The 24,580-nt window shown below is 39.1% G+C and overlaps 1 protein-coding gene across 3 annotated transcripts in view; it reads left to right on the top strand.

The window, feature by feature from the left end:
- The window catches only part of BRWD3 (bromodomain and WD repeat domain containing 3), a 61,600-nt gene that overhangs the window by 12,200 nt on the left and 24,820 nt on the right, over window positions 1-24,580 (top strand). For all 3 annotated transcript variants that reach the window (XM_074883049.1, XM_074883048.1, XM_074883050.1), the window contains 13 exons: window positions 199-297; window positions 6,684-6,844; window positions 8,673-8,894; window positions 10,531-10,631; window positions 11,340-11,410; window positions 12,564-12,664; window positions 14,469-14,509; window positions 18,563-18,667; window positions 19,637-19,790; window positions 20,290-20,424; window positions 21,251-21,379; window positions 21,787-22,012; window positions 22,687-22,857. In XM_074883049.1, coding sequence (XP_074739150.1) covers window positions 199-297; window positions 6,684-6,844; window positions 8,673-8,894; window positions 10,531-10,631; window positions 11,340-11,410; window positions 12,564-12,664; window positions 14,469-14,509; window positions 18,563-18,667; window positions 19,637-19,790; window positions 20,290-20,424; window positions 21,251-21,379; window positions 21,787-22,012; window positions 22,687-22,857 — 1,716 coding nt within the window. The remainder of the gene's footprint in view (window positions 1-198; window positions 298-6,683; window positions 6,845-8,672; window positions 8,895-10,530; window positions 10,632-11,339; window positions 11,411-12,563; window positions 12,665-14,468; window positions 14,510-18,562; window positions 18,668-19,636; window positions 19,791-20,289; window positions 20,425-21,250; window positions 21,380-21,786; window positions 22,013-22,686; window positions 22,858-24,580) is intronic.

The raw sequence follows: 24,580 nt of genomic DNA, 5'->3' as shown, positions 1-24,580 counted from the left end.
CATATCGCTTAGGAACTAGAAATCAGAGTAGCAATCTCCTTTAAGTGTTAGATCTCTGACAAACTGTTCAAAAAGACAGATTTTTATTTCGGGATGCTGGGAGTGGTGCTTGATGCTCTTGATTCTCAGAAGAATAGGTCAGTTGGACGTGGTTTGGCTGATTGTTTCACTAATCCGCTGTTAATCTTGCCGGTACAGACTTCAGACATACGCTATGGAAAGGATCTGCGTTTGCAGCTCTTCACAGAGGCCGGCCTCCCGAACTGCCTGTAAATTATGGGAAACCACCAAACGTGGGTGAGTTTTGAAATACACATAAGATGTTTTTTTTATTTCTCTGTATTTTTATTACTGTTCCAGCTGAAAGTTACTCTTACTGACTGAAATGCTACTATGGGTTTGCATTAATGGCTTTTTTAACGTTTCACCGTGAATTAGTCTAAAAAAGGTTTCTCACTGACAATAAAATAACCCTTTTTGTGTTACTCAGGCTTGGATCTTCCATAACGTGTACACACGTTAAAAGTTGTGGCCACGTTGAAAAGCTTTGCACATCAACTTCTTGTTTGGAGGCCAATGTGCTTGAGTATTTTTTTTTTTTTATTATACACCTACATAATGTGTACGTATGCTTAGAAGATTGAACAAGCATGGTGACAGGAGCGGGTAGACGATCTTTTCATTCAGGAATCTTAGCCAGAACAAAGCACCTGCCTAGCTCCCAGGGAACTTTTTTGACTCAAGAATTCATTTTAGTTCGGTTATGACAGAAAACAGACTGCTTGCAACATCCCTCTCCAAAAACAAAATAATCACCAAACCCAACATTTGGGTTACTTCAGTTTTAGTTGTCCATACAGTTAGATAAAGAACTTGTATAAAACTCAGGTATATGTAGGCATTCAGATTACATATCGTCAAAGAGCTGCTCTGTTTTCCTTAAATTGAAAAGTATTTTCCTTGTATGGTCTGAATGTTCATTAACTACTTTTATAGCAAACAAATTTGATTCTTGCAGGCATAAATATAAGTCCTGTCGGTCATGATTTGTTTCTTATTAGGATATTTCATTTGTATTTACCATTTGTTTGTGCAAATGGATAGGCTTTTCCTGGTTTGTTAGGGAATCCATTCACATATGTTTCTCCCATCCCTTTGGAGGTGTAGGGGTGATGAGGGCAGTCTTCAGTTCTGCCATGTCTGTTCCTTTATTTATGCTTCTGCACTTTCTCTCTCATTACTAAAAAATAATGTTTGTCAGACACGGAAGTGACCAAGCCTGGGCTGTTTGTGGCTGAAATCGATAGCACGCTTTGCATAAGCTCTGTGGTGGTGTGGCAGCAGTGTGACGGAATAGCAAAGTTAATTATGGGTGTTCTGTGTGGAAAAGAAATGGCTATTTGCCTGGAACTAGTGCACAGGGAACTATTGCATTAGTACCTTTCCTGCTTTTGTCGGATAATTTATGAGTCATACTGTGGACACTAAAAAAAAGAAAACTATTTCCATATATTAGTATGGTTACTTCTCCATATATCAGTGTATTTATTCTTTTAGGCTGGTTCTGCAGTTACTTTATTGTTAGCAGTTGGGCTGAGGGATTGCTGGTAGGCTGGATTATAGATTTATTGCAGACACTCAACTTGTGTAGCTGTATTTCTGTAAGGACTCTTGGATCAATTCTTTCATAGGAGGGGAATCAGACTGTCTGTTTTTGGAATATGCAGTGTTATTAATGAACCATACTAGCAGATTGGACTTAAGCATTTGTCATGCTTTCATGACAAAAGTCTGTGCTGCTTGCTTGGTGACTATTTAGTGATTTAGAGAACAGAATGATATTTTGGTTTTGGTGTTTTCCTGTGAATCGTTTTTTAAGAAATGCAAAGGTGCTATGTGGAAAAGGGTTCTTTATAGCCAGGAATTCATTTTTATAAGTACTGGTTCCTGGAAGAATGCAGTCCTCCTAGTAAGAGAAGAAAATGTGTATAAAGATTGAAATAAGAAGTTGGCTGTACTGGAGGCAGGAGTTTGGTTTTGAGATTCCCCATTGTTAATCTTGAAGTGGAAGTCACAATTCTTCTGTGGATATTTGTGCAAAATGTTGTGGTTTTTTTTCTGATGAGCAGTGACAGCCACAGATGCTGCAGTGTGTCTGTGTGTCTTGTTTTAAAATACAGGATGAAGAAGTATGCCCAACCTCTTTAATATTTTGGCACAATTGTGAATTCGCATACTGTGCTGGCTTAGATTGAGTTTTCTGGAATTACTTGCTGAAGTAGTTGGCCGAAGTAATAGACACCCATAATAACGTGTGTCCGTGAGTGAGATGAAATGATTGTGTAATTGTCTGTGTAGACAAGTAAATAAGGTATAGAACTAGCATCTAAAAGTATTCTTATATCGTTGCCCTTCCAGTGATAAAGATTTAAGCTTGCCACTGTAAGTGTGTTTTTCTGCTGCGAGAATGGGGTTGCTTGTGGTTGCCCTCCCGGCTGGAGGAGTCGGTAGCTGCAGTGGTTTGTCCTTTTGCTGGGGTGGGACTTTGTGATCTGTACTCCAAAAGAAAAAGTCATGCACAGCGAAACTGGAGCAAGAAATCAGTGTTGCCTTCTCCCAGCATGTCTGTGCAGGCTGGGAATCGTGTGGCTGGGGGAGTCCCCGAGGAAGGGCTGACCGGTGGACGTGGTGCTCGGGACCGTGGTGTTTGTGTGTCGAGTCTTGGAGGCCTGTGGTGATCCGCTGGGGGAGGAGAGGAAGGGAAAACGCTGTCGCAGCTTGCTGCTGGCAGGCTGACGTGGTGAATGCACTGAGGAGGATGGTCTTTTAGACCGTTTCTCTGCAGGTTTTGCAGTAGTGGTAGGCTTAGGATTCCCTTTGTGCTTTTCCAGTCAGAAAGTTGAAAGATTGGTTGTACGGTACCTCAGCAAGGGGAGTTATTCACATATGATAAACCTGCTTTTCAAAACTGCTTTGATTTTGTCAGGACTCTTTTTCTTTTGCAGGCAACACAAAGCAGATTAGAGAGAAGGTTGTTTTCCCTCTTTAATTGATTACTAGAGCTAACCTGAGCGTGAAGATCTTTGTGTGGGTAACTGTTAGTGAAAATAGCACAAAATTTGGAACCAGAAAGTTTGTAGCCAAGTCTCGGTGAACGAGCATGGAAATTTACAGTCAAGGTGATGCAGCTACCTTAGGCCTGCCAAACAGCAGGGCTGCGATGAGCTCAGAGATCAATGATGTTTCTCTGCTGTAAATGAGTTCCATGAGGTCAGCAGCTATGAAAGCTGGAACACTTTGTTCTTTTGGTGCTTTTACTGGGTCTAGCTGTCTTTGTGGCCACACATCCACTCTCTGAAAAAATATTTTGCATGTGGGAGCCAACTGTGTTTGTTTCCCAGCTTTCTTAAGAAATCCAGACTCGTGTTTCTTCTGCACACTGTGAGTGATACCCATCTTCATGACCAGGGCCTGCGATGAGCTCACAGCTTACTCACCACACATCCCGGCTGTGTAAAATGTTCTGTCCCCATTGCAAAGTTACAGTGCTTATTTCAGAGGGTAAAATAGTATGATGTGAAATCATCCCCCTTAATACTAGAGAAACTCTTTTAAAAGCAAATGTTTCTACCAGTATTCTGTTTTCTACTTTTGCTTGCAAAAAGTGGAGTGAGGCAAGGGTTTATAGGGAGAGGAAGAATTCAAGCAGTTTGGAAGTTGGCTGCAGATAGCTGACCTTGTCTACGCTGAAATGTTTTAATTCCTTCCAAAGCTGTGATGTAACTTTGAAATTTGTGATGTCTGCTGATTGTTTTTGAAATTTTGTTTTCACTGATGGGTTATTGATGTAGGGGTTTGGTCCTATCCTTCCTAGGTGAGCTTTCTTGCAAGGGTTTTTACGTTTGTGGTCTTCTCTCTAGTAGAATGGATTGTGATTTTTTTAGGCCTTACAAGCACAATGCCTTCATTGCACTGAAGAAAGCAAACTTTACAGGGGTTTTTGTCATATGTGGGTAATTCCCTATTTAGGTATTGTGTATTAATGCTCTACAAAAACTATGAGAACTGGAATTCGGGATGTTTGTTTTGTTTCTTGCGGGGGGGTTTTACTTTGCACTTCCGTTGAAGGCAGTGATAGTTTATAAAGTGTGGGAAGACAAAAATCTCAATCATAGCTCTGTGTGTGTGGCACGCGTTTCTGGGATACCCTAAGCCTTTTTATAGTGAGGATCAGATACATTGAATAGTTGCTACTTTTTGTTCAAAGATGCTGTTGCTTTGATAAAGGTGGTACTCCTTACGGCGCAACAATAGTTCTGTATTTCTCTGAAACTTGTGATTGAAGCGTTTCCTAAGCGCTGCTTTTTATTTTTTTAATTAGCCATGGGAGATTGAGGAGTCTTGTCCCCATTGTGCAAAGAGGGAAATAGACACAGAAAAAAGTGAAATTACTTTCACATCCTCTGAAGCTGAGCTGATTGCAAGTCTGGGAATTGACCGGAAAAGTTAGGTGCCAAGTGCCAGATGAAAGGCTGTGGGAGTTAGGTGCCTGACTATTCCTTATACCTTTTAGTGTTTCCTTCATGTGATTTACAACAAACAGCACTGGTAAATTTTCAGCAGGATTGCATGGGAACACTGGAGTACACAGAAGGTATTGTGGTTGTTGGGAATATTTTGAACTACGAGTATACCTTTTTGATTCATGCAGTTCTTTGTGTGATTAAAAAAAAAATGTTCAAAGCCATTTGAAATTGTTTAAAGGCAGATACACTGTTATTATGTATTTAAATGATTTAAGCCTTGAAAAGCACAGCAGAATTACCATATCGCTAAATTACTACATCTCTGTGTTGGCATAACAGTGTCCACAGTGTGGGGGAAAGGGAGGTGTAATATTTTTAAGAACTTGGCTTTTAAGCTGGTGTATTTTAATAGTAAATAAAATAGTGTGTAGGCAAACCTGACGATACCTTTGTGCAGCATTTAGCCCTACAGGATCTCTGTGCCCCCCTGTAAGAGGTTGGGAAAAAGGGTTAAAGATTTCATTTTTACTTTGCTAGGGGAGACAGTTTCATTTAACAGTTCCTGTATAATATCAAGTATCCATTGAATAGTAGGTAGATGGTAAATTAATTTGGTTTAGTGTGTTTTGCTTTTTAGTACTGCTGAATATGTGTTTTTACATGAAAAACAAATATTGACTGAAGGTGAGGTCACAGTGGGAGCCTCTGACTTTTGCAAGCATCTACACATTTTATGCAACTTTTTTTTTCTCGTATGTAATGTTTCAGTCCCATTGAGTGCTTAAAAATAGTCCAAATTTCAGAGCATAAGAAACCAAAATACTTTCTGTAAATCTGGAAACAATTTCTTTTCCTCGTCCATTTATCCCTCTGCTTGTGTATAAATACTTGAATCTTATAAATTTATAGAAGTGTGTTATGGGTTAGTAACCCTTTGAAATGATGCTTCTTTGTAGTTTTTAAACATATTCTGTAATCTTTTTTTGTGTGTGTAGGCAATGATATGATGATACAATTAAGAAAATGGGTCAAGGTGTTCACTATACGTTTAAACTAAAGGATTGAAAGGCACTAAAGAGCTTCATGCTGCTCCTGCGAAGCCCTGCCTACTTCAATGTGCAGTAGGCGAGATAAGGGAGCCCACTATCGCAAGGACTCAACAAAACCCACCAATATAGCAATGTCAGATCTTTAAGTGCCATTGCAAAAAACTCTCAAAACTTTCAAATCGAAAGTTCAAGCGGTATAAATTAGGATAGGTAAAAATTACATACCCCAAATGATCTCAAATTATGCGTCAAATCAAAATTTAACATTAGGATCTTTCTGTATTCTACAGCCGCCGTGACCTTCATTTGGTGGTGTGTCCCAGCAAAGGCACGTATGTGCCTGTTTTCTCCTTTTCTTGTCTAGTGGAAAGATTCATAGTTACCACCAGTAAAACTGCTAACAAGGCGGGTTTTGTGTGTTTAGATGTCAGGCTGTTCTTATAAGGGCTCCTAGGTTTAGCAATATGAAATAATTCATGGTTGTTGCAGTTTTTTCTTGTACCTGCTATTTTTCTGACTGGGGCTTTTTCCACTGGTGCTACATATTTCTTATTCTTCAACTACATTGCATAGAAATGCGATGATGCTGCTGCTTATGATGAGAGAGGTTTTGTGAGGAACATGTGGAAGACAATTGACCCTCACATATGATCTGGAACCCATTCCAAAGACAGATTTTTATCACCAAAAAAGCACTTAAAAAAAACTATTATTATACACCAAAAATAAATTTCTTGAAATTGTTTTAAGGAAATTATATGTTACTAACAAGGAGTTTTCCAAATCCATATGGAATAAGTGTATCTGTTGCCTGTTCATGAATTGAACACTTGGAGTAACTTCTAGTTGCGATGGGAACTCTTTATTTTGCTTTAATTTTTGTGTAAGAAAGCAGGTGCAGTGTGTGGTATTGAAAGGCTTGATCAGGAGTGGGCTTTCTTTTTCCAAGACTGTACAGAATGTTCTGATAAGGTGGAAGAGGCTCAGATTTATGGATTATTATAATAAAGCTGTTACCATACATTATATTTGATTTAATATTTATTTACTTTGAGTTCTGGACAAAATTCATGTCTTAGTGTTCCTCTTTTCTGTTTTTCTCTCCCAGTAAATATAATTTCTGCCAGGCAATTAACTGGATGTGGACGTTTCAGCCACTTGTTTCCAACATCCACCTACCAACATATGAAAATGCATAAGAGGATTTTGGGACATCTATCATCTGTTTATTGTATAGCCTTTGATCGCAGTGGAAGAAGAATTTTTACAGTAAGCTTAAAAATTATACTTTTCGTGGAAGATTGCTTTGCTTGGTTTGATTTCTTTCTTTCTTGAGTCCTGCAACAGCCTCTTAGTCACTGATTGAGATGCAGACGTGGCTTCCAGAAAAAGAAGGGAAGAAAAATCCTGAAATGTATGGAAAACCGATCTCTTTCTATGCTAATTTTCACTTTTCACTTGACTTGGTATTTTAAAATTGCTCACGGCTCCAGCAGACTGAAACTTAGTCAGCTGTTTGCTTCCCCATGTAGAACCTTACAGCAGGGTTGTTCCGGTCCAGAGCTTGCAACTCTCACTAGAAACACGTGCTCATTTTTCTTTATTTATCATCTTCCTTGCTGAATGGCACCTGCAATATTCTGGGATTTGGAGTTAATTTGCATGCTGCTTGCTGGGTTAAATCCTAACACTTTTTTTAAAAAAACATTTTACCTTTTGATAACCTTGGAAATGCTGGCAATCCTTTCCTTACATTTCAGTAAAAACTTGATGATAAATAGAAAGCCTCATTACTTCGTCTGCAATTTACTTCTCTACTAAATTTTCTTTCTAGAATTTGTAGTATGTCAGTGAATATATGAATATTATTTTAAGTTTTTCTCTAGAATATATTAACATACATTTCTGTGATACTGCCCTTGCGTTTTTGCATATTTAAAAATTCACAGAATTCTCTAATAATAATGCATCTTTTAACTGTTAATGTTAATCCCTGTCTTGTCTTTGCCCTTGTCTCTTACTAATAGGAGTTTAGAAACAGGTTACCTGGCAGGCTAATGGTTGTCTTTGTGTTTTTGCTAGCTTCTCCACTCATTATAAATTGGCCAAATAGAGATGTTGTTAATGATAATTATTCTGGGTCATAGTGAGGGCCTTTACATTTTTGTTTACGCCATAAAGAAATCTTTCTCATCTGCAACTATATGAAGAACTGAAAGTGATCTGTGTTCAAATTTAGCTGCAGTTAATAAAACGTAATTTGAAGTCAAATGATGTTGGTATTGCGGTTAGTTTTATTGTGTTATGTTTCTGAATACATAGTGGCAATCCCAGCCACTAGTATTAGTATTCTCTGTAGTATCTCAATAGTGGAAACGTCTGTGAACTGTCTAAAAATTCTTGGCAATATTGGCATTGAGTATGAAATTATATAGCTGCCACGGTAGGTAAAAGTATTTTACAGTGATCGATGTTGATATGCTTTTGAATTGTGTCCTGTCTGGAACTGAAATCTCACTGACACAGTATTTCAGTTGCATGTGATGCTGCACGATTTCTCTCTGAGTGGTCCAGCTTTCTTCTGTTATCAGAAATTGAAGCCCGTGGTGCAGCTGCCTCACAGCTCCAGGAGCATGGCAGAGGCTCCGAGATCCTGCAGATGCTTAAGTGCTCTTTTCCCTTAGACCTTAAGTCTTATGATCGCTTTGATTTGACTACTGGCTAGATCCAGCCCACACAGATAAATATGTCTTATGGTAGTATGTAATGAAACATTTTATCTGTTTAAATTTACCTTAATTATTACTGAACTGAACTGAGAGGAGTTGTATTAACTGCGGTAATCATATCTGAGCATGAGACATAAGACAGTGGCTTCTGTTTTATAAATATCTACATCCCTGACCCCACAAGGTGATTCCCAAACTCTGAGATTCCCAAGATGATTCCCAAATCCCACTGAAGTTGTTCTTGTGGCAGGTTCATGGTGCAGCGGTGCTTTAGATACTTGTTCTTCTACAGTGTGCCTGTGTATTATGTGCACATAAACCGTGTATGTTATTTTATATAATCTTTGGAAATTTTTGTGTGGCATTAGGGGTCAGATGATTGTTTGGTCAAAATCTGGGCTACAGATGATGGGCGCCTGCTCTCAACATTGCGAGGACACTCGGCTGAAATCTCTGACATGGCTGTTAACTACGAGAACACGCTGCTTGCTGCAGGCAGCTGTGATAAAGTAGTCCGGGTATGGTGTCTCCGAACCTGCGCCCCAGTCGCAGTGCTGCAGGGCCATTCAGCTTCCATTACTTCCATACAGGTAAGGAATGACTTTTTTTTTTTTTTCCTCCTAAATCCTTGAATTAAAATAGGAGATGTGGATTAGCAATCAGGGATAAAACTTATCTTTCCATCTCTGCTTGGCAGCGTAGATTTGCCCCAACTCAAGAGTGTTGTTTCCTGGCAAACTCACTCCTGCGCAGCAGCCAACCACTGCCTGAGGGGATGATCCTGCTTCTTCCAGCTGCCTTTAACTATGTGATTCCATTGCTGCTTCCTTAGATCTAGCACTGAGAGCATCAGATCAACTAGCTGAGCCAGGCAGACGAGGTTGACACCTTTGGTGGTAGTCCTGGCCCAGCAGCTGACCCAACAGCCGTGTGTTCATGGAGAATATTTATTTTTCAGAAGAATACTGTCAGCTAAAATTCCTTAATCCACATTTCTTGCTTGTTATCTTACCCTGTGCCGTAAGGAGCTGTTCTGGATATTGTAGCACACGTAGATGCTGCAGCAGCTACAGTACAGCACAGATGAGGCTTTGCAGACAATCTGTGCTTGTGCCCGTGCAGTTTCAGATGTGTGGCAAGTGCCTAGTGAGCAATAGCAGAGCGGGAAGAAAAAAAAAAAAAGACTAAACTGCCAGCAGTCAGTTCTCTAGTGGTGGCACAGTCAATAATGGCTAGTAGTTTGCAGTTTATTTGCTTTAAAAAAAAAATAACTGCCAGGCAGAAACCTTCAACAAAACAAAATTCCAGGATAAAAAAGACAATCCCTGCAATCTGGCAGGTTATGCGCAGGGGGGAGAATGAGTGGGGATGTTTGGCTCAGAATCCCTCTCTGCTGGAGCCTCGCTGCCTTTGATTCATCACAGTCTTCTCCAACATGCCAGTAGTCCCTGGGGGTCTCATTTATCCCCCTCTTGCCTACACTTCCAATTTCGTCTGATTTTAACTATGTTTAACTAAGTTAGTTACTTAAAGGAGATTGTTTTGGAGATGTATTTTACAACCTGGTTTTGTGTTTTGTATATTATTTGTTAATGTATATATGCATCCCTCACAAGCTTATTGTAAATCTCTGGTAATTCAGAGAATAATCACAATCAGTCGTGGCTTTTTGAGGAAACAATGCTTGATTACTTTATCATATTACCGGGTAGCCAGAGGATTAAAAGGATTGCTGCAGTTATGAAATTAAAGTAAGAGACTTTAGAATGAAAAGACTTCCTACTCCTTAGAGAGGCAGAGGAGAGGTTCAGGAAGAGGGAGGGAGTGGGGGTCCTACTGCACTGCTGGTTCTCGTTGGGGTTGGATGCAGGAATCATTTTTGTCTTTGTTACCATGTTTGATCCAGTTCTGTTCTAGAAGGAAGTATTTCCTCATCTTGTTGCCCCATTAAAAGGGTCTAGGCTTGTTTCATTTCTCCAATTTACTAACTTTTGTGTGGTAGAAACAAAGACTTGCTAGTCAAAATGTAGGTGGTTTTCATTTCTTTAGCTTTATTTTTATGGAAGTCCCTATTCTGTGGTTATTCTTGATAGTGCTCTCTGTTCTCCCTGGGAGCAAGCTAATATGCTTGTGAAAAAGCTTCTTGTCAACGTCCATTTACAAGTTTCCAGCGTGTAAGGGGAAAAAGAAATTAGCTGGTTTAACTGTTAACAACTTTATTTTTAGTTCTCTCCAGCAAGGAAAGGAACAACACGATACCTCACTTCTACTGGTGCTGACGGAACAATCTGTTTCTGGCAGTGGCACGCTAACACCATGAAATTTAAGTAAGCCTGTTTAGATAATTATCTTAAATAAAGGACAAATTTGTTTTTGAGTTTTTACTGTGGAGAGGAACGCTGAGATAATTAAATAAGGACGTGTTCTTCCTCAGTAAACAAGTTTCTTGGGATATGTTCTCTCGTAGACAGGCTGTGCATGAGTGTGTGGGGCAGGGCGTGCTTTCTGATGTGTGTGGGGGGGTCTGTGGTCTTACAACCCAGAGGGGAGGCAGAGATCAGGGCTATTAGTTCTGCATTATGTGCTTTGCAAGCCAGTGTTGTGGAAGAACTTTCAGCTTTTATGTTTAGGACTAAATCCTTGTCCAAAATGGTCAGGCAGAAGAATTTATTTGCTTTTCATCAGAAGAACACACATATGTAGATGGCATCAAACTCATATTTAATAGGGAGTAAATGCTGTTAGACTAATGGTGTGCCAGGTTCTGTTTTAAATGGATTTGAATTGGTGAGTTATCATGATAAATAAGTTAAATAGTCTTTTCAGTTTAGAAAATGGTGGTTTTCTTACTAAACTAAGGAAGAAAAATACTAAAATGTAAAATAAGTTCTAGCAAATTTAGGTGAGAATTCACAAATAAAGAAATTTAGGATGGGCATATTGACCTTAACCTGCTGAGCTGCAGTGCAGTGTTCTTGGTGAATGGCATTGGAATAAAGTAATGAAAAGTGAAAATGTTGTGTTGTTGTATATAGGGATCGCCCTGTAAAATTTGCAGAGAGGTCCAGACCTGGTGTTCAGATATCATGTTCATCTTTCAGTTCGGGTATGTATGCATTGTAAAGTAGCTGAAAGTATTTTATGGACTGTAATTCCTTTTGTGACAGGGCTGTTACTTCTGTTGAGATACAAATGGTATTAAACTCTTTTTCAGTTAATTATAGCACTGTCAAACTGTGATTGTTTGACATTTTCCATACTAAGCGTCTGCCTCAAGCTTCTTTTTCTCTTTTTTTTTCTCTAATTTAAGCTAAAATGTCTTGACCACTTCCAAGAAGACTGCGCTTTCAGTCTGTTGTTTTGCACGTCAGAGATTTTTCTTTGTAACATCCTTTTAAGGTTTTATCCTGTAAAGTTTTTGAATGAAAAGTTCTTGAAATCTGGCAGACAGGTGGTCTCTGTTCAAAGGTTACGCTTCTGCTAATCTTCCAAATTTGGCTAAGTTCTAGGAGGATCAATTCAACGTGTTTGAAAATATCAGCTTAACTGACATCCTTTGTTGTAGCTTTGAATTCTCAAAAATAGTGATTTTTGCAAACAAAATTATGTAATTTCTCATGAATTTTTGCTATCTGAAATGGAGAGCTATTCTAGAGCTGTGTGAGCCTTGCCCACGTTCCTTTTTTAAAACCAGAAATCCTGAAATAACTAAAACCATTTCAGTGCAGTAAACTACAAAATAGTGCCCTTTTTGTGCAACATTGTAAACAGAACAAACATTACAAGAAAATAGCCTAATCACCAAGTCCTGATTCAGCAATAATTTCTGATGTGTGTCAAATAGATATTGAAGATGCACTTAAGTATTTTCTCTGATATTTACCAGTGAGAATATGAAACTATTCCCCATGTAATTTTCCACATAGGCTGATGGAGAGTGCTGTGGTAATTTCTGAGGGGAAGGCAGAGTAGTTTGTTGGATGAGTGTTGTAACTTGCAGTATTCTCTTCCTTTGGTCATAAAGGTTTGCAGCTGGAAAATATTGTAGAGCTCATAGTTATGCTAAAGCTGATACCGTTTGAGGAAATACAGATCAAAGTAAAAGCTCTCAGAGTTAACTTCTTTGTTCAGGACATATGTTTTGATTACATTGAAGTTTTCTGTTTAAAACCATAGTTTGCTGCTTTGACAATAAAGCAGTAATTAAAGTAAGTTGTTCCTAGGATGGCTTTTCTCACAGAAAACACTGTCTTTCTTAGGTGGCATGTTCATTGCAACAGGTAGTACTGACCACGTGATAAGAATTTATTATTTGGGCTCAGAATCTCCAGAGAAAATGGCTGAATTAGAATCTCATACGGTAAGAGACAAATCAGAAAGCAAATCTTTTTTTTTTTTTTTCACCACTTGAGCTTATTTAAGGAACTTAGGTTTTGTACATCCTATTTGACTTATTTTCTGTCTTTAGAGTTTAGCTGCCTCTCAACACTGTGGTATTTAAATGCCTGGAAATTTGTGGTATGTTTATTTTTAAATTCCTCTGAGGCAGGAGATGTGTGCAAAATACGCTTTATGTGTTTCATTCCCCCAGAAAACTGAGGGATCAGGTAATTTTCCCGTATTTTTGAAGAAAGTCTGTGTTGGAATGAGGAATTAAAGCAGTTTTCATGCACAGTGTCATTTTTCTTAATAAATTTACTGTTGAGTATTTAACTTTAGTTGTGACCACAAATCCACATAACAAGAAAAAACAAAGTAATTCTGGTTTTAGAGTGTGCAGTCAAACTTTGGATCATCATGGTAATTTCATTTAGAAAATAAAGCATGCCTAAAAGCATCCTTTCTCAGGTAATGCAGAAGGGTTCTCATAAAAATTCAAACTATTTTAAATATCTGTACAATGATGTTAGTTTTCAAGTTTGATTTTTGATAGCTTTTATTAAAACCACTGAATGTCTCAGTTTCAATGAAATCCCATAAAGAAGCGTCACTAAAACAGTATCAAATTTTTCTTCATTTCTTAGTTGTTACCGAGAGCAGGTGATGATTTCATTATTTATTATGTGCATGGTAAACAATATATCAGAAAGGCAAGCTTATAGCAACACTGATAGGGCTGTCACTTGTGAGGCGTTTGGAGCATTTATCTTTGAACGTTAATAGCCCAGCTGCCCGCCTTAGCAATATTTTATGGATTAAGGCTGAGGTCTAAATTGATTCACTGAACTTCAGTGGGAGTCATGGGTCTCACATTTAAGTCTCAGAGCTCCAAGCCAACAAATCTAACAAGTATTTTGCTCACAAAAGAAAAAAGGTTTTCTATATTCAGCAGTTCAGGTTTGGAAGAAACTAATTCCTTTAATTTTTTTTTAAGTCTGCTTTTCTTAATACTACAGACTGCTGTCAGCCCGCCCCTGAAAAAAATCCCAAATTGGACACTTGGTTATCAGGAGGTAGAGATGTCAGGGGGAGTAAAGATAGCAAGTGCATGTAGGCAACACAAGTATTTAGCAAAATAATAAAAGGGAAAATCACGACTAAAACGTAACGTTTGTTTCTCAACAGTTTAAAAGTGGAAATAAGGCCAAGGTTTGCATTTTTGTGATGAAATACTTTGATGCGCTTTAATGTTAGGTCTAAAAATTGCAAACCTGCTGTGCTCATTTATTTGGTCTTACGGAGTGCAGTACCTGCCAGGACTTGTGAGCTCCAGGGATCCCTTATTCCTGTTAACTCTGTGGAGCCTGAAAGGCGCAGGGTTCCCAGGCAGAGCTTACCCGGAGGAGGGGGTGATGTTTGGTCCCGTGGCATTGGGCAGGAAGCCTCTGCTCGGGCAAGAGTAGAGCTGCTGCAGCTTCCTCCTCCTGCACGTCTCAGTGTCAGGGAGGCTGAGTTGGAAATCATTTCTGTCTCTGAGCTACTTCTGGAGCAACACGAAACCATCACCTCTGAAGTTTTGTATTTCAGTGTCTAACACAATATGTCTGGGGAAGTTTTAACTTCAAATGTGACTTTTCTGCACTTGAATGTGTAAGATAGCATGTTGTAGGAGATGCATGGGAAGATGCAATTTGCTAAATAGAAGCTCATCATTAAGATCTTTTTGGATGAGTGTTTCAGCTTACAAAGCACTTACTACTATTTTTTTCCTCCCTCCTATTTAGGACAAAGTGGTTGCAGTCCAGTTCTGTAACAATGGAGACAGGTGAGTGGCTGTCCTAGGGTTTTGACATGAGAAGTATGGTATTCAATTTTCCAAATAACATTTCAGAGAAAATTTAATACAACAGGGAGACTGCACAGGGGCTCTGATTAATCTTAGAGAAATTATTTGAAGTATGTAACAAGATGTGTGTTATGTCCCTGAGCCTGGACTTGCTGTCCTCTGCTGTAACAACAAAAATATTCTGGAACTATGCTTTTGCTTTGTATTTTTCTAAACAGCAAATTGGAAACCAAATTTTGTATCCTTTGTGTGCAAGAGTGGCTTCATAGGTAGCCTTGTTAAGTACAGCAGGAGTGCTCTTACTGCAGGAGTAGGAGCATTGTAATAAATGTAGTTCTAAGCAAAAGTTAGAACTGTTACACAGACACAGATGGTCAGACAAGTAGTTCTGCAAGAAGCTGTGGTCTGATCTTCATTAAAGGAGCCTCTCTTGCAAGGTGCTTTTACCTGGTAAGGTGGCAATAACATCTGAGTATATTCATTGTTCATAATGGGATCAGGGATTTGGTTTCTCAATCGCTTTTCTTATTTTTTTCTTAACTAGAATATCAGGTTAAATGTGGGGGAGCGGGGAAAAGCTCGGCTTTATCATTTCAGTCCTGTTAGAGCCAGATGGAAAACAAGCGCATATACATATTTAGTTATCTGTGTGACTCTTGTTTGAGTTAGTGACTTTTAGGCACCCTTTTTTCTGGAGCTGCAGCCAGAGCTGATGGCCAAGTTAGAGGCCAAGCTACCCATGACAGTAGCACTTTCGGTAGCTGTTGCGTTCAGAAGAGATATATTTCCCTTGTTTCTGTACTAGGGCACAGATCAGAAGGCCACTTCTTTTTTCCACTGCTCTTGCTCTGTCCTCTCTGTAGTAAGTAGTATGGGAATGTAACACCCTGACTTCTAAAGAATGATGATGTTAGGTCAGCATCTGAGCAACGCTGTCTGCACTGACCGAAACGATGTACAAACTCAGTGCAGTTGTCTATGAAAAGAAAATAAACATGAAGGGGGGAATAAGACTTGGTGTGTGGTCAGAAGTGAGATGGAAGGAAATCAAGGAAATAATGGCATCTAAATGACGAGCATCTTGCATAATGAAAACAAGGAACTGTAGAACTATTTTTATCTTGGTTTTGATTTTTTTCATTACTTCACTGTGCTCTTATTTATGATCCGTGTGAGAATTGTGTTGAAGCTGAGAGTGTTGTTGATAGATTATCTATATGTTGGGTTTTTTGTTAAGATTTACTTCTCTTGCATATGTTATCTGTATCATTTATACCAGCTAGGGATCAGAAAGCAGCCAGTGATTAGCATAATTTGAAAACATTTTCCAAATAATATGTCATTGCTGATATGTTGCTGAAACAGAACGCCATCCAGCCTTTGCTATCTGTCTCATTTAATTCCTTGGTGAATGATTTCTTCTGCCAGTCCCTCTCTGGGCACAATGAATAAGGAAGTTGTCTCTTCTGGTGCTCAGAGTTCTGAAAAATATGGGAGGAGTGTTTGTTTTCATAAAAACACTCAAAATTCATAAGAGCTCAACTTCTGTGAGGTTCTAGAGTGATAAATGTGAGTTGATGAATAACCAGGCCCTCATTCCTCATCTTGTATTTTTATAACTCTGAAATTGCCAGGAGAAAAAACAACCCTCAAACCCCTGATTTATTTCCAAGGGGGAGTAAGCAAAGAACAGCTCTTCAGCGGGGTGTAAAGGTGTGGTTGATCCTCACACCCCAAATTTGGATCCACTCTACTTAGTAGATAAGACTCGCCTGCTTAATTTGTCTGCATTTGAGATTGAAACTTTCTTTTACACATGTTCTCATTACAACTGTTTAGTTTTTCACAAGGATTTGGATGTTTTATGTAATACTTCAGTAGTGTCCTACCATATTTTTGCGGTGTCTCCTTGCAACCCGCTATCTTTAGTCTTCACTGAGTCACCAGTACGTCTGGATAGCTTAACATCACCAAGTGTGATACTAAATGGGCTAATCTTTACATTTCCTGGAGTGAAGACTGTGAGTCTGTGTTCATTTATGTGACTACTGATGAACTACAGTCCTTACTTTCACCGGTTGCTGGAACTGAGTATATGGGACAGTTATTCTACACGCACATTACACACTCTGAACTCGCAGCCCTTGGTTGCTGCTGCCTGTCCAGAACCAGTTACAGAGACACAGTCTTAAAACCTTTGGGTCTTGATGATCATTTAGTTGGTCTGATTTATTATTCGTAATAATTTACTTATCTCTGACAACATACCTGGCAAATATGTGAATTTCCAGCTGATTACTTTAGACGATAACAGTAATCTTGCGGTCTTAAAATTTATCAAGTGAACCATTCCAACCTGCAGAGCTTTCAGTTTTTAAAACTGTCCTAAGTCAGGATGGTGTTTCTGTAGCGATGAAAGTCAGGATGGTCGTGGTAAAACGTGTAAAGGTGCCTGTAGGCATGTGTGTGCATCAAACTTCTGCAGCACAGCTGTGTTGGAGAGTGGCGTGACAAGCTTTGATTAGCGATCAGCATCTTCGTGTAAATGGTTTTATACCAGCTTTTGCTCATATTCCTTATTGTGCTTGGCAGGAAGTTTAAGGGATGTGTGCGAGCAGGAGCCTTCCAAGCAAAACTGTAGCTTTGCCCGTGGAACTGCACCTGTACTCGAGATCTTTGTCATGTAAAATTATGTGGGAATGTACTGGTATGATTGTACTAACAGTTCCTTCCAAGCAGTGAGAGCACAGGTCTCACTGGGGGTATTAGGTCACACAGTCACTGAAAATTATGTGCTACGGTGATGCTTTTAATGGAAGAGTGATAGCTTCCTTTCTGTTTTAATACAAAAAAGTAAAAATAAAATGAATGTCATGAGCATCATGATGAAAAAATTCAGATCAGGGAAACTGAAAAGGTGAAACAATCACTTACTAAAATAAAATTGCATAGGCTTGCCTTTTTACATGTAATTCTATATATAAATGGAATATACTTTTAAAGGTGTTGGCTGTCCTGTGAAAATGTATTACTTGGGGAGCTTTTTGAAAAATTCTCAACAAAAATTATTTCTGAGACAATGATAGCCAAAGTAGCATGATGTAGATAAATGCATTTGCTGGATGCTTGAATTTTTTAAACAAAGAGGAGTTTAAAAATGAGAATACTCGTGTTCAACTTCACAGGCAGGGCTACCTGTTTGTGTTCAACTTGGGTATTTCCCTTCCCCATCTTCACCCTCTCCCCAAGTTAATATATTATAATTTATGCTAGACTCCTGGCATGCAGTTTCTTTTTCTTCGCTGCCACTATGAACTGCTCAAGAGATTTGCTGATGTCATTAAAAAGGGAATGTGCAGCTTGTATGAATTACGACATTGAAGTCATTCCAAGGCCATCTGCTAGCTGTAGCCAAATGTAATTAATGTTGTGGGATATAAACTCTTTTGTACCGTACAAATATCTGATATGAAAATTGTAACCTCACTGTCTTTTAATTACATTCTCTAGATCAGAGATGCACAAACAATATAAAGAAGAAGTGTTGAAAAAAGATTAAATATGTTCTAGCTTCTGTGCTGGCGCGAATGGGTGTCCTCTTGGCTTGCCAGCATTTTGTAGCTGCCTGTTTCCTGTGGCAGTAGTTCATGGATGTTTTATGAGTTGTTAAACACGCCTGTGTGTGGGCATATATAGAGTAAGACAAGTATATATATACAAGTATACACGTCCAAGTGTATATGCGCTTGTGTGCGTGTGTGCTTGTAGAATAACATAAAAGTGCTTGTAGCAACCTTTCCTAAGGTGAATGACAGTCCTCTGCCAAGCTCCTAAATATTCTTGCCGCAGGATTGATTTAGCATGCCCACATCGTTGCTGAGGATGGAAAACTCCATAGTGAAGCTACTGAATAGTGAGAAAACAAGATCCTAAGATGGGCATGTGGGTATTAGACCAAAACCAGCAGTGACGTACGCTTATTCAGAATTTCATGACTTCTTTTCTTTTTTTTTTTTTTTTTTTTCCCCATAGTTTAAGATTTGTTAGTGGAAGCAGAGATGGAACAGCAAGAATATGGCACTACCAGCAGCAAGATTGGAAGAGTGTGGTCCTGGATATGGCTACTAAAATGACAGGGTAAAACAAACCAAACCAGCACACGCTTCATAGCCACGTTTACATGCAAACCAAAGTCTTCCGTCATACTGTAAACTATCTACTTCCGTTTTGAGTTAATTCTGGTGCATTTTTTTTGTGTAATGAAAATGCTCTGTTAAGTTACACAGTTATTTAGCCCCCAAAAGAAAATATTAATACACTGATAGTTCCTTACTCTAATGATTGGGGAATATTTAGTATTTTATGTATGAAGTAAGAATGTCAGATAGAGTTCTTCTCACGGAAAGAGGTTTTAGTAGAACCTCTCTGATCATATAGGGATATGCTAATATATATATCTAGCATGTGTCTTAACATTGTATTTTTCCTTAAGTTTTCAAGTAAGAGGTGAGATGTGGTGATTTGATTTTCAGGTTCAGTTAGGGTTTTGAGTTTTTCTGTTTGGGATCCTCAAGTGACTTCTGTAAATGGCCTTGTAATTGAGTATGTGCAATAACAAAAGGCAGAAATGGAGAAATCCATTAGGCATTTTTCTTTGCAGAATTCTTTATATTTCATATGGTTACATTTTTAATAAGTTAGCTGTCGAAGTATGATTTGGATTTATTTAGCAGGTTCTTGCTCATTATAGCGTTTACTCGTATTGATGACTGATAAGAAAAATGCCTCATAGGAAAAAACTTAATGGAACTGAATAGCTTGAAAGAAAGGTTTGAAATTGGGGTAGGCAAGGATGATTGCATAAGAAGAACAGAAGAGAAACTTGTCCTTTTTAAGGAAATAAAACTCTGTAAATCTTAGTGGCACTGAATATTTCCTGTATCCAGTTTTTACCACTGCAGAAGCCATCCTTCGTTCTCCTGCCTTAGCCAATAACCACAGTGGTGGCAGCCGTGCTCTCCCTGATTTCATACTGAATTAGCACTGTTAAATGTTTCCGTATGTAGTTACTGATTTATTTCTTCTTTAAATTATTAATTTCTGTAGAAACAATGTAGCATCTGGGGAGGACAAGGTGACTAAACTGAAGGTTACTATGGTGGCTTGGGATAGATACGATGCCACTGTCATCACTGCAGTCAACAATTTCCTTCTCAAAGTGTGGAACTCGTCCACAGGGCAGCTTCTTCATAGTTTATCTGTGAGTAAAATTCAAGTGGGTAAATCCCAAATGGATACGGTTCAACTCTGAAAGTGATTTGAGGCTAATCAGCATCATCATTCCCTCTGATGAGGAGTGTTTTGTCTTGAAGTATGTCACCTGTCTTACACTTTTTGGGAGAGGCATGTATCACGGGGAGAGGAGCTGAGGACCAAAATGCTGCCAGACCCTGGTGAGTGCTGGCTGAGCAGGGAGCCCTTTGAAGGCCACCATTTGTGCCCAGATTAGAGGGTTGCAGCTGTCCTCGCTGCTGACTTCTCCTTCCTCCCCATGCCTGTCCCTCGCAGCTGTGCTGAGCTGCAGGCCGAGGCACTTACGAAGTGAGCAGTGATAATGCCAAGCCTCTGGCAGAAATGTTGATTAAGTAGAGGTCATGGATGACTACCTGAACTGAGATGTCCTCACACTAAAGGCTAGCATGTTTGGAGATATTACATGGAGAAATACTACTTTCTTTTTCACCCTGCTTTCATTGCAGGGTCACGATGATGAAGTTTTTGTCCTGGAGGCCCATCCGTTTGACCAAAGGATTGTACTTTCAGCGGGTCACGATGGAAATATTTTTGTTTGGGATATAGACAAAGGAACAAAAATTCGCAATTACTTTAACATGGTAAGAATGATCAGGCAAGGTGGGTTGGTTTTGTTTTGGTTTTTTTTTTTCACATTTGTGTAAAACTGATCTTGAGGCAAAAGCAGATTTCGTGATACACCTATTGTGCCCAATGTCACAACAGGATTAGGGGAAAACTTCTACATATGAAAAAGAAAACTCTTCAGTAAGCAATACCAAAGGATGTTTTTGCATATTGTAAGTGTAGCAGCAAGTCCTTCACGGGATCTGTTACATCTGAGTAGTATTCATGTGTATAGGCACAGTTATACCATGCTAAAGATTATAGTGATTTCCAAGGTAGAGCAATGAAGCCTGTGTGTTGTAGCACAATGCCGTGGTCTGGGAAATGTATGGTTGGCTCTGTGCTGCATTTATCTTCGTGCGCCCAGTGCTGGGTTTGTTGGTGTGGTTCCAGTACTGAGCAAATGCAGCTGTACTGCTTCAGGACCCGAGCTAGCCTCCTGGCACGTGGGGCTGTGAAACCGGCTTGTACAGAGCCAAGACACGGCAGATCTTTGGTGCAGGCTTGCCCTGTGTCTGCCATTAACATAAAATGTAGACTTCTAGCTAGTTGTTTCAGAACGTACATTACAAGTTGTACTGAAATTCCAGGACAAAGAGATAATGCAAGGTTTTACTTTGTTGTTCAGTGAAGCTTTAATAATCAAGCGGGGGAAAAAAAAGCGTAAATCAGTCTTGAGCGAGATGAGAAATTACACAGCATTAGGATGAAATACCTGTTTAAGCACAGGTGATATTTTTGTAAAAATGCTCTTACAGAGAATGCATGATTGTGAAAGGAATGCTCTGTGCTTGTGTACAGATTGAGGGCCAAGGCCATGGAGCTGTTTTTGATTGCAAGTTCTCACCAGATGGACAGCATTTTGCCTGCACAGACTCTCACGGACATCTGCTGCTATTTGGTTTTGGATGCAATAAATATTATGAAAAGGTGGGTTGAATGAATTTTAAACTCTTCTGTGCCTGACTTGATTTTGTCTTAGAATTATCTGTGTTACAGTTTATTCCCTCACCCTGCCCCAAACAAAGTAGTAATTAGATCATGAAGCAGTTGCTGTTTACCTAAATGAAAAAGGTTTAGACAAGAGAATCTCTAGACAGGGGAACAAAGCATTAACTTCTGTCTATTCACCTCTGTTGGCATATTTCCCTACTGAATTTTTGCATCAGGCCTTGGTAATAAAACACATTTGTGGTAGGAATCTGTTGTCTGTCATAACATTTCTTTTGCTGATCCTAAGCGTAGGACTTGTGGTTTATGCATATGGGAGCCATTCCAAAGCAGCAAGACAGCTGCAAATGGCCACTGATTTATTTACTAAATTGCTTTTCTTGCAGATTCCAGATCAGATGTTCTTCCATACGGATTATCGACCACTGATCCGTGATGCAAATAACTATGTCTTGGATGAACAGACTCAACAGGCTCCACATCTTATGCCTCCTCCATTCTTGGTGGATGTTGATGGAAATCCTCATCCCACGAGATTCCAGCGGCTGGTACCAGGAAGGGAAAATTGCAAGGATGAACAACTTATTCCTCAGCTGGGATATGTAGCTAATGGTATGCTGTCTAAGACTCGTGCATAATACATGTATTGAGCACCAGCTCAGCAGGATGGTACTATAAGGATTTGTTTCAGTTGTCTTCTGAAACTAGTGGTTTAAATTCAGTGTAGGGGTAGAAGAGGAGATGGGGTGGCTTTCTGACATAAAGGAAGTGTATGGAATCAACTTGAGTGGAGGCAAGAGGAGGAGACTGTGGTATTCCAAAATCTGTGGGCTTCTACCAGGTATATGACGGCATGCTTAAAGAATTGTCCCATACACCTCAGTGTAACTATGTATGTGAGTAAGGAAGAAGGAAGGTAAGAAAGACATTGAAAAAATAGTTTTTATTTTTTGAAACAGATTTCTTTCATGTAGATATAAACTTCTGCGAAATGGTGATCTTGAGAAGAGGTCTTCCATTATTACCTACTGAAGCGTAATTTTTTTCTGCTGTTTCTAAGGGTTCGTGTTTATATTTTGTGTGGTCTGTAATTTTAGGTTTTTATTGTAACTTCTCTTTTAAACTTTGCCTCCATTTATTACATGAGAGCAGAAGGCCAGCTGGTGATCAGATGTTTTGCAGAGCAGACAAAAAACTGTGCACAATTTTAAGTTTGATTGTCTATGGTGGTTAGTAAAGCAGAAATTAATCATTTTATAAGCAGTTGTGGCTTTGTTCTTGTCAAGGTGATGGTGAAGTAGTTGAACAAGTCATCGGTCAGCAAACTAATGACCAGGATGAGAGTATCCTTGATGGAATGATCAGAGAGCTACAGAGGGAACAGGATCTGAGGCTAATTAATGAAGGAGAAACTCTTCCAAACCCTCCACTCAATAGATCCCACTCTGTTAATGGAGGTAAGCGTCCCTTCTTCACTTCCATCATTTCTTTTCCTAAAGCACAATAAGGTACTAATCAAAATGTGTTAATAAAAGTTCTGAGATCATGTCTTTGAGGATGCTTTTCTCTCTTGGTCTTATGCACATTGTTAACCTGCGTGGAGCAGTTGGACGTTCTGGTGCCAGTGGAGGAATTAAAAGTTTAAGGTACAGCTGAGGGCACACAGTGCTAACTGGGCTGTATCTGATTACCTAGGACTACTAGACTGTAATTATTCCTCTTATAAACCTTTCCTAAAAAAATTAAGTTCACTGGTATTGTCTTGATGTCAGTCACTGCAGAGATGATACTTTGTAACTGCATAATGTCAAGATAACAGCATATAATTAGAGAATGTCAGTGGAATACAGTGTTGTGACAGACTAATGGCTTCCTGTTGCAGCATAAATGCTAAGGCTGAACATCAGTGTTTATAAAATAAACATGTCTGCTCTGTCTTCGTGTTTCCTTAGAAAGCCTGAGATTATTCTCCTGCTAAGTGTTCTGCTATTGTGATTTTATTTTTAATACACAAAGTGATTAAAATTTTAAAACAAACTCAATCAGATGTGCACAGCTGACTGTGAAGCAGCTGACTGAGTGCAGTTGATGTAAGAGAGCAGATGCTGTGGACTTGTGCTGCAAGTCATCCAGAGCTTTTAAAAAATTTACATCCGCTAATAAATTAGTTCTGGGTTAAATGACTGATTGCACATGTTTGAATTAGATTTCCTGGCAAAGCTCATTAGGGTTGCTAGATTTGGAGTTGCTTGTCTTTTAAATTCAAGAAGGAATAGGAAAAATATTAGTGAAGAATGCTGAAAATACACTTTTGCTTTGATCTAAATTGCTATTGTCAAGAAGGTGGCCTAGAAGCTGGCTTCAAATCACAAGAAATCTTTTGGGCTTCTTATGATAGCTGGGTGTGTTGTGCAGTCCTGGTTCTCAATTTTATTTGTATGTCCCTGTAGTTGTGTGAAAGGGAATTTCCAGATACGAGTGGTATAGAAATCAGCTACCTTACAGAACTTGCATTGATCAGTGACTTTGCTACAGGAACTGTCCATTTGTGTGAGTTAATTAGAGTATGTATAGAAATACCTGATATTTAAATAGCTGAATATTTTTATATAGGTTTGCACAACCATGAATGCAGTTTATTCATGCAGTTAACTATATTTAAGCATGTGGAAGTTGTGTTGATGCATTTCTAAATGATGAGATAAATTAAGGCAGTGATGACAGTGATTCTGATATTATCAGCCTTTTTGCCTCACTTTGCTACCCAAAGTGTCTGTTTTCTCCTGGGTATGTCACACCACGTTGTGCCACCCAGTGAAGAGCCCAGAGCAGGAGTGGTGCTTGTGGCCCAGTAGATAAGTGTTACAAGTACAGAACAAATGGGAGGTACAACAGAAACCTTAAACCTGGCAACAGTCTATTATTTTAGATGTCAACCTCAGCTTTTTTTGCACCACAGAATTTAAGATTCGTGGTTTCAGAGACTTTAAGCAGTTGTCAAGACTGATTTGAAGGTCACTTAAGGGCCTTTAAAACTCTCCTCGTAGGTTATATTCTTTTCTTGCCTCAGTTATCTCTTAAGATACAGCAAGCCACAGTGATGTTACAGTAGCGTATGCATCTCCAGTAGTCCAAGGCCAATGCACAAAACTGTTCATCTGAAGTAAAAGACAAAGCCAC

This window comes from Strix uralensis, chromosome 13, assembly GCF_047716275.1.
Source record: "Strix uralensis isolate ZFMK-TIS-50842 chromosome 13, bStrUra1, whole genome shotgun sequence".
In the NCBI taxonomy this organism is placed as follows: domain Eukaryota; kingdom Metazoa; phylum Chordata; class Aves; order Strigiformes; family Strigidae; genus Strix; species Strix uralensis.
This window is presented reverse-complemented; position numbering and strand designations above follow the sequence as displayed.